The sequence below is a fragment of the Typopeltis vanoorti genome, chromosome 17, assembly GCF_054136105.1.
Source record: "Typopeltis vanoorti isolate ZY-2024b chromosome 17, IOZ_Tvanoo_1.0, whole genome shotgun sequence".
NCBI lineage: Eukaryota > Metazoa > Arthropoda > Arachnida > Uropygi > Thelyphonidae > Typopeltis > Typopeltis vanoorti.
This window is the reverse complement of record NC_143565.1, coordinates 104,985,442-104,998,605: the sequence shown is the minus strand read 5'-3', so window position 1 is coordinate 104,998,605 and position 13,164 is coordinate 104,985,442. Positions and strand designations below refer to the sequence as shown.

Here is a 13,164-nt window from a genome sequence, read left to right as displayed (position 1 = left end):
AAATTCCTCCACTTCTACCTTAGTAGAACCTTCTGTGGGACCATAAGCACAAATAAGTCTCATTGTATAGTTCCCCATTCTGATATTTGCCCACATCACTCTACTTGATATTGCCTGTCATTCAACAATATTAGCCTCATATTTAGTGTTGAATACTATGGCTACTCCTTTTCCTTCACTGTCATTGCCTGAATATAACATTTTGTATTTATTGCTAAGAAAGATCTTACCAGTTTTTGTCTTTTTTGTTTCAGTCACTCCCCTATTATGTTGATCTGGTACTTATCCAATTTCTCAGCTAGCTCCATTTCTTTGGCATTCAGGCTTCTTATGTTGAACTTCTCTTGAATTCTGGTGATGTTGAGTTGGAGTGTTTATTTCAGGATTTGTTCCAGTAGCTGACTTTTCGGTGTTCGTCCTGATTCCCTAGCGAAAACAGCGGGGGCCTTGTATAACCAGCGACACCCCAGCTGGCATGAAATTCTGTCATGTTGTACCATCATTTTATATTCTGGTTTAAGCTAATAAGAATACAATTTGTTAAATAAATCCCAATTTGTCAGCCCATTCTTGTTCGTTCAGTATCCAGGTAAATATCTAAGAGGGTGCACCACGAAAAGGTGAGGAATGGACATTAGGTCAGAAGCCCTGGTCAGTTCTCTGCATTCCTTTAAAGGCTATGTGGAGGTCTCCTCTCAGTTATAAAGCTTTGACCCTTCAGCACCCCAGTTAAGATTAAAAGTAGATTAACACAAAAGTCAGATTTTGATAAATGTTGTTGTATCCTGAAAAGGACAAGAAATGTTTATTATAAAATATTCAGGTCACAACTTTAATACAACTTAGGCAGAGAATATGGAACGTTGGCAACGGAATAAGTGTAAGCTGTTTGTAAATGCAAATCAATTTAAAATTTAGGAATAGTATAAAATTGTATAAAGAGATGTTAAAAATAATCTGTATTAAGTGAGGGCCAGATGTAGAGATCAATATAAGCTGGCAAATCCATTTAAGAACTCAGTCTCTTGTACTAAAATAGCTAAGCCTGTGAGTCAGGGTTCAAGGGTCACCTTTGCCATCCTGTATTATGCATAAGAAGGGAGGGAAAGAAGTACTGGAAAGAAAAACTAAAGCGCCTTCCAGGAAGAGAAATCAGGTATACGTGCAACTAAATAGAGGGAGCTAAGGAGATTGACGTAAACACACGTGATCGCGTTGCCGCACATCGTGAAGATCGAGAAATACTGAGAGGAGAAAATTAAAAAGGCCATGCAAGCACCATTCCTGGCTTTTTTTCTTGGATTCCTGGTTCCAGATCTTGCGGACAGTGGTCGAGCTCGCTGTCGGGGAAGTTCCTGACTAGTCGGGGAAGGCACTTGGTTCATCTGTCGCAGCATTAGGAATGGGCCAAGCTATATCCTTGGACTAGGATAGCTGTGCGTTGTCATGCAATGGAGGAACCAAATGGATGCCGTCCAGTAAAGGCGACGTTACCATGTCACCTCCAATCTTTCCCGCTGAGACTCCACTCGTACAGTCCGACTAGAGATATCCTCATAAGAAACTAAAACAGAAGGCCTTGATGACCAGACAAGGCTGGAAGAAGGTCAAGAAAATCAAGACCAGAGACGGTAAGATAGACCTATAAATTCCTATTTCCAGCTATAGAAGAGTGTGATCCCCTAAAACAGTAATTTGTAATGGACTAAAATTAAAGAACTGTAAGAACAGCCTATGACTTAGTATGGGTCAAGATTGTGTTAAAATTTGTTTGCCCTACGAGGCCGAGAATATCTCTGAACGAGCTAAACTTAATATATGGATTGTGGTATTGTGTTAATTTATGACCACGTGTATTAGGATAGTATGATATTAGCCTATGGATTTATGCTGAAGATGCATGTAATAATGGTCAATGCAAGTTTGTATGTGTGTCTAGTGTATTGAATTTTGAGCCTTTGATTTACCTTGAGAGCACTCCTAATAATATGTCTATAATATATATTTGCATAATTCCTCAAGGTTATTAAAATGTTTCATTCAAGTACCTGCCTGATCTGCTTTTGTCTTATGAATTCAAAACAACCGCTCATAAAATACTAACAAACTAAGCGGGTTAAATCCTTGTATATAAACTCCTAAAGTGAGCCACGACTGTGAGGAAGAAATAAGAGAATGGAGGGACAAGATTAAATTCGATCTAATTTTCATGTATCACTCTGAGAGGGTCGCCTTGGGTAAGAATCCCGTCTATCCAAGGTATTAGCTGGCGCAGTGAAAAAAATAAATTTTGTTAATACTTATCAGGTGAACTCTATCAGATTGTTGTGTGATTAGATAAAACATAAGATATAAAGAGCCCAATGAGACTACAAAGAACTAATGGAAAGAATACTTGGTAGGAAGTAAACGCTTTATTTGCATGTATGAGAGAATTAAGATAGCTGCGAAAATATTAATAAGTAAATATTTTATTTAAGGGTATATAGTAGAAAAAAAGGGAGAAAGAACGTTATATCAAGTGACTTAGACAAATAGAGATAAATAAGTAAGAACAAAGTAATATATTAGACGAAATTAAAGATAAAGACCAGCAGCGTAAAAAGGAAAAGTAAGGACGTTTAACAATGTTCTTTGTCAAATTTTCTCCTGATTAACCTTTAAAGTTCTTAATTCTGAGATGTAAAAGGCTAAACATTTGAGGATTTTGATAACAATAACCGAAAATATGATTATAATTCCTTTAAAGGCTATGTGCACCACGAAAAGGTGTGGAATGCAGAGAACCGACCAGAAGTCCTGGTCGGTTCTCTGCATTCCTTTAAAGGCTATGTCTTTTATAACTGAGAGGTCTCCTCTCAGTTATAAAACTTTGACCCTTCAGCACTCCAGTTAAGATTAAAAGTAGATTAACACAAAAGTCAGATTTCGATAAATGTTCTTTGTCAAATTTTCTTCTGATTAACCTTTAAAGTTTTTAATTCTGAGATGCAAAAGGCTAAACATTTGAGGATTTTGATAACAATAACCGAAAATATGATTATAATTCCTTTAAAGGCTATGTGCGCCACGAAAAGGTGAGGAATGGACATTAGGTCAGAATTCCTGGTCGGTTCTCTGCATTCTTTTAAAGACTGTGTAGGTCTTCTCTCAGTTATACAGCTTTGACCCTTAAGCACCCCCTTAACCACATATAATTAACCATCTGTTAACAGACATCCATTAACCATACAAATACATGACAAAATTTGACACTATGTCCAATTTTCAGTTTTGAAATTTGTCTGCAGAATTTTACTTGAAACTACCTTCCATTCAAGATTTTGATTATTGTTGAATACTACTGCTATCATTCTTTTGTTTCTCAGTTATCAACATAAATTATTCAAAGTATTGAGAATAACTGTTTTGTTCTTTTTATTTGATTCCGATTATATCTATATAATATTCATGTAGTTCTTCTGCTAGATATTTCTAACCCACTGAAAGGGAACTGAAAATCGTACTGTAAAATTCGATGTAGCTTGGAATTTTACAAGCACTTTACATTGATTTTTACAGAGGTCACATCTCAAAAGTTGTGTTGTAAAAATAAACTTTGTATAAAGAACGTATATATTCCGATGGGAAAATTAACCTGCTCAAATGTAGTAACAAAGAAAGTCTAAAATTAGTAACAACAAGAGCAAATGCTGTGTCACTGGAAACTGTATGTTATTGTTTTTTTACTAAGTGCTTTGGAAACATTTGTTTAAAGCTCTGCGTATGCCAGCCTTCAAGGTCATTCCTAAAAGGGTCGGCACAGATCAGACAAGGTTCAGCTATCTATTTATGCTGTATAGTTTAGAATTGCAAAGGGACGTTTTCAACACTAAATTTTAACGGATAGGTAGAGAGAGTAACCTCCCTATCATTTAATTGATCATCATCATCATCATCATCAAATTCCTGCCATGTACCCTCAAGGGGTGTACAGGATATGACAGTACTACATGAAAAAATTACATCATTACTAACTTCCTATCTACAATTTTCCTCCAAATCAGTCTGTTACTTGTCAAGACTCCAACATTATCAGATCTTATATTTCTATCTTCTAAGGCACTTTGTACCGTATCAATCCAACTATATCTTGGTCTTCCTCTGGGTCGTTTTCCTGCCAACCTGGCAGAGAACACTTGTTTTGCTAATCTTTCCTCTCCCATTCTATTTAAGTGACCATACCATCTGAGATTAGCTCTGCTAACGCATTCCTGGATGCTGACAATGTCAAGTTCTTTCCTAATATCCTCATTTTTAATATGATATTGCCATTGATGCCATCTGTTCACGCCTCTAATCTTTCTCAGGACTCTCATTTCTGCAGTCTCTAGTCTTTGGTCAAGTGTTTTACTTCTGACCCAGCTCTCAGATCCATAAGTTAAAATTGGTTTGAACACAGTCTTGTATACAGCTAATTTAGTGTTCCGACTAATTTCTTTCTTATTCCATATGAATTTATTCAATTGACTTCCCACGATACCAGCTTTGCTGATTCTATTGTCTATTTCTATATTTAGTTTACCATCTTCAGTAAAAATTGTGCCTAAGTAGCTGAAATGTTTTACTTGTTCCACAGGTTCTCCATTCACAACACAGTTGACATTTTCAATGATTCTGCCTATTTTCATTGTCTTTGTCTTTTTATTGCTGACCTTCATACCATATCTATTACAACAGCTATTCAATTTAGTCAGAGAATCTTGCAGACTTGTAGCGGATTTATTTAGAAGTATAACATCATCCGCATAAAGCAAAGAGCTGACATTAACATCTCCAATTTTGATATCAGGTTTAATACCACATTCCTTCATAATGTGATCCATATAGATAATGAATAACAGAGGGGATAATGTACATCCTTGTCTCACACCAGATTTAACATTAAACCATCTTCCTGTACTTCCTTCAATTCTAACTGCTGACTCACAACTCAAATAAAGACTAAGTATTGCTTGATATAATGCCCCATTGACACCATATAACTGCAGCGTATTGAATAGCTTCTCTCTTGGCACCTTGTCATATGCCTTTTCCAAATCGACAAAACTTAAATACAGATCTTTGTTATATTCCCATGCTTTCTCGACTATTTGTCGTAAAGTGAAGATCTGATCCTGACAGCCTCTATTTGGCCTGAATCCAGCTTGTTCTTCACCAAGCTTTTCTTCCACAATTCTTCTCAACCGTTTCTCAAGTATACTTGCATAGATCTTGCCAGGAACACTCAGTAGGGAAATACCTCTGTAATTCTCACATTCAGTTTTATTTCCCTTTTTATATATGGGTACTATGAGAGCTCTACTCCAATCATCGGGAATTCGTCCCTCTGTCCAGGCTTTCTGAACTATGCAGTGCAGCCACTGTAAGACTCTTATACCACCATACTTCAGCATTTCTGGTCGAATATCATCTACTCCTGCTGCCTTTCCACATTTCAAGCCTTTGATGGCTTTTTCTACTTCAAGTATGGATATGTATTCCTGACTGCATGCATGGTCAGTGTTTTTTAACACTGTGCTGTCCTCACTGCTTGTTTCATTTAGCAGTTTTTCAAAGTAATTACTCCATACTTCAAGGATATCTTTTTCTCCTGTTTTCATTTCACCTTTATCATCTCTAATTCCTTTTACAGCACTCTTTCCTCCATTCCTAAGCTTCTTCAACAACCTCCAGAATATTTTGCCACCTTCTTGATATTTATTTTCTATATTCTTGCCAAAGTCCTCCCATGACTTTTGTTTAGCTAGTTTTACACACTGTTCAGCTTTCTTACATTTGTCTCTGTATTCTGTAAGAGTAAAAGCTGACTTATTTGCCAGGAACTTTTGATATGCTTTCTTCTTTTCCTTCACTGCCTCTTTAACTTCCTGTGTCCACCAGGGAGTTCTGATTTTTTTATCCTTGCACACAACCTCACCACATGCCTCTCTGGCAGAATCAATCAATGTTTCCTTCAGAGTTTGCCACTGAATCTCCAAGGTTTGATTCCTGTTCTCAAACTCTTTCATTTTCTTTTCAATAATATTTCTGTATTTTAGTCTACAGTTCACATCTGAGAGCTGCTCAACTTTTATTCGCTTTAAAACTTTCTTACATGTTATTCTTTTCAATATGAAATTCAATTTTATTCTGCTCAAGACTAAATAGTGATCACTTCCAATTTCAAATCCTCTGTACACTCTGGTGTCCTGCACCAGGGAGAAAACATCACTATCAACAATAACATAGTCAATGAGACTTTTCTTATTTCTAGCCTCTTCTCTCCATGTGAATTTGTGCACATTTTTATGTTGGAACATGGTGTTAGTAATAACCAGTCCATGTCCTGAGCAGAAATCCAACAAATATTTGCCATTATTATTAGCTTTGCTCTTTTCTCCAAATTTTCCCAAAATATTTTTGTATGTCTCACAATCATTTCCTACTCTACTATTTAGATCCCCAACAAGGACCAACTTTTCCTTTTTCATTGTGTCAGTTGCTTTTTCTAAAGCCTCAAAAAATTCCTCCACTTCTACCTTAGTAGAACCTTCTGTGGGACCATAGGCACAAATAAGTCTCATTGTCCAGTTCCCCATTCTCATATTTGCCCACATTACTCTACTTGAGACTGACTGCCATTCAAGAAGATTAGCCTCGTATTTTGTGTTGAATACTATGGCTACTCCTTCTTTTCCTTGATTGTCATTGCCTGAATATAACATTTTGTATGTATTGCTTAGAAAGATCTCACCAGTTTTGGTCTTTTTTGTTTCAGTCACCCCTATTATGTCGATCTGGGACTTATCTAATTCCTCAGCTAGCTCCATTTCTTTGCCATTCAGGCTTCTTACGTTGATAGTACCGATCTTTAACTCTGGTGATGTTGAGTTGGGGTTTGTTTTCAGATTTGTTCCAGTAGCTGACTTTTCGCTGTTCGCCCTGGTTCCCTGGCGAAAACAACGGGGGCCTTGTTTAACCGGGCGACGCCCCAGCTGGCATGAAATTTTGTCATGTTGTACCATCATTTTTTTATTTTAGTTTAACCAATAAGAATACAATTTGGTCGGCTAAATCCCAAATTGCCAGCCCATCCTCGTTCGTTCAGTATCAAAGTAGATACCCAACAGGGTGCACCACAAGAAGGTGAGGATTGGACATTAGGTCAGAAGCTCTGGTCGGTTCTCCGCATTCCTTTAAAGGCTATGTGGAGGTCTCCTCTCAGTTATACAGCTTTGACCCTTAAGCACCCCGAACCACGACTGTTTATGCTATTTTTATTGAAGGAATTTATGCTGGAGAGATCTACCAGCCGTATTACTGAGTCTTATGCCGAGAAAGGAATATTGGTGGCACAGTCTGAACAAATAAATTTTCCAGTACTCCTTGGCATACGATAAGTAGTAGTGCGAAAGGTGGAATAGATTTTTGTACAAAAGAGTAAGTCACTAAGGAGACAACATAATAAAGTAGAAATAATAGAAAGAGGCAAAAATATATAGATTAAAGTTTAGAATACGAAAATAGAGCTTCTTTTACAGTACCTACTTTCAGTTCCAGCCAAATTTTGATTGCTCACACTTGTTCTTTAACCCAGAGCTCTAATTTAAGCCCAACATATCTAGTTTTAATCCTATTTTAATATTATAATTTAAAATGCCTACATAAATATGCATTAAACTAGATCTCTATTAATCAATTAAGAGAGAGAGAGAGAATGAGAATTAACTGAGAGCCAGTGATATATCATTAGATCATGGTCCACAGCATCATATTTCTAACAAATTTGTAAAATAACACATTAAACTAATCACAAAAAATATTCTGTTTGGTTCTTTTTATCTAATGCCAATCATATCTATGTGGCATTCATGTAGCTCTTCTATTAGTAACATTTCTTTCCCATTGAAAGAGAACTGAAAGTGATCATATCATAGAAAGTTTTTTCACTTGGTTACAAAGTAATTTATACTTGACAAGGAGTTACATTCTTGTTTAATCATTTATCTAAGTGTAAGCAAATAATGCACATGTGAAATATCTTCACAAGTAGGCTACTGATTTCATCTCGGTTGCCTTAGTTGCTATCCATTATGAGAAATGGTCACCATCCATACCAGTTTTGACCTTCATTGAGGTTTTATTATTGGGAAGAGACCTTGGTTAATACCAAGGTTGAATTAATACAGAAATCATATATTTTTCACTTAGATAAAGAATAAACAAGAATATAACTTATTTTGTGACCAAGTGCAAAAGCTATCTCTAATGCAAAGTATTTTAAATAATAAGGTGATACACTTGTTTTACTACCTTGTATATTATTATTATTATTGGTAACCTCCGTGGAGTTAGACTCACCGTGGGATGTCTATCGTAATTATGGAAAATAATTCAATTCATTTCGATTTATCAAGTTTGGCTCCAAATATCTTATCATTCTTACCTTCTGAAATTGCACTCAGGTATGTCATTGTAACTATCCTTAATATAATTTAAATTTTATATTAAATGTAAATTTGCATTTGGTTGGAAAGTGAGGTAGTTCCATCACCCAATGTTTGGCTATTTCTATTATTGTTATTATTACAGGAGCAATATGAAACTGAGTTACAAAAAATTTCTGTGTTAGACTTAATTAGTTCATGCTTTCATATTAGGATACACATGTCATTATAAGCCTCTGTGCATAATAAAGAAATCATGGTGTAATCAACTTACCAATTGTGTGTGAATGTCACCTTCTGCAACACTATACAAAAGGATATTTCCTACTGTTGTTCCCACTGCCAAAAGCTTCAAGTCAGCTAAGTCTGCTATACTCAGGCGGTGTTTTTTTTTCTTTTTTGGTGACCTCTAAAGATAAATATCATGAGCATATATAAATATACTAAAATCAAATTTATAATTTAACTTTTAATATGCATAACAATTAATGTGAACTTGTGGTGCATATTATAATAACAAGGTTAGAAAATGCCAAATTAAATAATAAATTTCACAGTGAAATTTCCTTATAATTGTCATTCTCTGATGTATCAGCAGAATTTTGTACATATCTATCATAATTAACCCCAAACAATAACCAGAAATGTAATGGAATAAATTACGCCATTTCGTCATGGTGTAAAAATGAACTTTGCAAACTGTTCTGAAAAGGAGAAATTAAGTGTGTAAGTATTATCAAATGCAAAGTGTGTCAGAAAATATATAGGTGCGAGATGTTTAAACACACACACAAAAGAAACCATGCTGATCTCCAGTTGCTTCTTTCTTTCTCCTTAACTAGTATGAGCCTGGTGTGTGTGTGTGTGTGTGTGTGTGTGTGTGTGTGTGTGTGTGTGTGTGTGTGTGTGTGTGTGTGTGTGTGCGCGCGCGTGTGTGTAGTCAAATGGATGATTAATGAAGTTCTTAAAGAAATACAGTATAAGAAGATGAAATGAAAAGAGTACTGATCTGAAAAATCAGCTATTAAGTTTAATAGATATAAGTAACAACCAGTATTAACTAAATTGCTAATTAAGCACTGACAAAAATTGAATTACAGCTAACTAGAATGCTACAATTAATATAAAAATGCTTTGTAAATATGTAAAAAGAAATAAGACTATTTAACAAATTAAGCATGAGTAACTCTTCTACAACAATTTTAAAAATCAGCTGCAACTGCAGAAGAATTTAATAAGTTCTGCGAGATATTTTGTAAACACTGATCAATTTGAAGAGGAAATATTTCTTGAGGGACAAGATTTACCACTGATTACAGTGGTAATCAGTCCATTTTTGATTATCTTCGATGAATCACTGAAACTAGGAATGCCTTCTGCTTGGGAATTGGAACCAAGTGAATTGGAATAACCTTGCATATTTCTAAGCAGAAGACCCTATTCCTAGTTTTGTTAATTCATCTAAGATAGTTAAAAATGGACTGATTAACCCTGACAATTATTTACTAAGAAGATATATCATTCTTACCTCCAGCCTTATCATGGTGTATAATTGGTCAGTGGTGTATAATTCTCTACATAAAGTGGAGAATTATACACCACTGCCTTATGATGTTGTAACAATAGAAAATAATTAGAAATTGTATTCAGGATATCTGTGGGAGTAATCATTTGTTGAGCAGAACAGACCCATTATTTTGATAAAGGAAGAATTGTGATGGCAAATCTTCTGAATCCACGAAGAGAATAAACCAAGGTAATAACTATGTCATTTATTTTAATTGCAGCAAAATAACCTACTGATTAAAACTGTGCTGAAAATCTTCTCCTTCTTCCTTTTTCCCTCTTTTACCTTGCGGGAGGGTTTTCTATTCATTTAACCGCAACTGTACAAAACAATAAGGTGGTTTGCCTTATGCCTCCTGGTGTATCCTATGTCTATAGAAACGTTGAGTTCTCAAGGCCGGTTTGCCTGCTTGCGGGATGAAAATCCCCAGATAAACTGTGGAGAAAAAAACCTGCAGTCCATGCCCAAGACTGGCTAACTTGGCTATGTCTGAGAAAGATCCTATGCTCCTCACGTCAGTGACAGGAATCGAACCCAGGACACTCCTTTCCCAAGCATATGGCTGCAAAGTGCATAGCCACTCGGCAAACCACGAGGACCTAACTGCGCTGTGCAGAAAAGAGATACTGATAATCTAGTGTAACTGGTAAAAAAATGGTTGACAAGACACAAGCAATAGTTTTATTTACTGGGGGACCTTCATAAAACCAGACATTGACCCAAATGGGGTCAATGCGATAGATGGGAAAACTTCACATAGCCCTTTAGAGATGGAACCAACCAGAGCTTCTGAAGATGGGCTGGCAATTAAATATTTAGCTGACCAAATTTTCTCGAAGTGTGGTACACGAAAGGTCTCAAGGGGTACGTGGCAATTTTCAGCTATGCATCATTAATGCATGGAATCATTATTAAGAAAAGAATTATTTTAATGTATTTCTCCATAAATTATATATTACGTATGAATTCTCCTACTCAAATTGTAAGTTACTATCACCACAATGTTCACGTCCTGGCGATAGTAACTCCCTCCTTGCGGTAAACAACACACCCTCCCAAACAGCGTCACTATACTGAAGACACTGAAAAACAAGTACAGTTTTATTGTATCACTGAATAAGGTATAGAGACATTTGCAGTCTGTGTAATATATTTCTCAACAAATAGTGCAATTAGAGACAACTGGGAATATAAATGGCACTAACTAATGAATCACATCTTCCCTCCAACAGAAACTGCTGTATAGACTCAAGCAAAACCATATGTTGCCAGTGCAACATATGGTTTTGCTTGACACCACCCTGTCCGTGAACATATTAAAGCTAACAAATATATAGTGAATGTGTTTCAGATATTATGGAATTCAGCTGAAGAGAATTAGCATTTCAACTCAACTGTTGGCTTGCCTTTGTCTTTGGTTCGCGCAATCTTTTGTTAATACCGTACCAATCATATGCACTTCTTAAATCTTGTAAATTACGGTAATTTTTGCTTGAAATAATGGGAAAGAAGATTAAGCTATTTGGGTAGATGGCTTTGACAATGCACACACAAAACTGTTCTCGATGTCAAAAGTGGCGATAGCAAATAGGAGCTTCTTGGTAAGTCGCGCAATTTTCAGTTTTTTTTCTAAAAACTTTATAGTTTCCAAAAATCCCCGCATCTATCTCACACCACAATTTTTTAGCTTTAATTTTTGGAAAAAAGCGAGTTATATTCGAGTAAATACGGTAATTTTTTTAGCTTTCAAATTCTTAAGTATGGATCATTGGTTAAAGACTGGATTTATAAAATGTACAAAAGGGAGCAATATAGCAAATACAAGTAGCTGTAAGCAACAAGAAAACATTGATATTGTATCTGGATCAAATGAAATTGATAAGGGTGTGTCATCTGGCATCTCTAGAGAACCAACTAGGAAGAAGATGAAAAATCTTTGTAAGCATGACATGAATTACTTGAAATGTGGATTTTCATGGATGGGAAATGAAGCGGAACCGATTCCAAATTTTGTTCTATTAAAAATAAATTATATTTTTTGTTTACATGAACATATAAATTCAAATAAAAAAGACATTTACAATGAAATATACTTTATGTATTATTATTTTGATAAGGGTGTACTTGGTAATAATAAAAATTTAAAAAGGGGTATGTGGATATCTGAAGTTTGAGAAACACTGGTCGAAACCAAAAGAAAATGATGGTACAGAATGTCATTCCACTATTTTCATCAGAGAACCACTGCAAATGAAAAGTCAACTATTAAAAGAAAAACTCATATTCAAAATTGGCAGAATTGAAGATAAGCATTATTAATGTAAGAAGGATCAAGTGAAGTGTAAAGAAACTGGCAGAAGAATTAGAGGAGTACCACAATGACTTTCGTTTACTGGCTGAAAAACAATAAGGGATTTTTATCCCCTTAACTTATCAACTTTGGCAGAAAAAAATAGCCGTTTTGGCTTTTCATCTTAGTTATAATATATATAGTGACACACCTTTCTGGCAATCGTATAGCAAAAGTATGCAAGTTCTTTTCACTTAAACTCTGATATTCTATTCTAAGTCTAGCTACTCACTGATGAGACCTCAAAAAAGGTTGAAACCGATCTGGGTAGTGACCTCTCCTCATAATGTAAAACAGTACTACCTCTCCTAGGAGCTGTGTGTTTTTACATTATGAGAAAATATCAAGAATAGTGAGTTCAGATCATAGTTTTCGATCTTAGTTTCGCTTACTGGCTGAAAAATAATAAGGGATTTTTATCCTCTTAACTTAAATAATCAGTGTCTCTTAAAAAAATGATTCTTCTAAATTACAAATACAAGGTGTTATATATATATATAGGTAACGGTGATTGGGGAAAAGAGGTATGTGTCAGTATTCAACACTAAACACAAAGACAATGTTCTTAAAATATACACATTTCAAACAGAATGATGTTGTTAAACATCAAAATGGGGAAGTAAGTGTACAATAAGGCTTTGTTCCCACAGAAGCTACTATTAGTACTAAGAAAAAAGTAAAAAAAATTTCGAGTTATCAGAAAAGGATTGGGAATAGCTAGATGACATGAAAAAACAGGAAAAGTTGGTCCTTGGTAAACATCTAAACAGCAGAGTAGT

At 35.3% G+C, this 13,164-nt stretch overlaps 1 protein-coding gene across 1 annotated transcript in view; it reads right to left on the bottom strand.

Moving 5' to 3' along the window:
- LOC150097737 (WD repeat-containing protein 43-like) overlaps window positions 1-13,164 on the bottom strand; it is a 200,893-nt gene that overhangs the window by 166,574 nt on the left and 21,155 nt on the right. Inside the window, exon 2 of the mRNA XM_090407367.1 lies at window positions 8,743-8,877. Coding sequence (XP_090263493.1) covers window positions 8,743-8,877 — 135 coding nt within the window. The remainder of the gene's footprint in view (window positions 1-8,742; window positions 8,878-13,164) is intronic.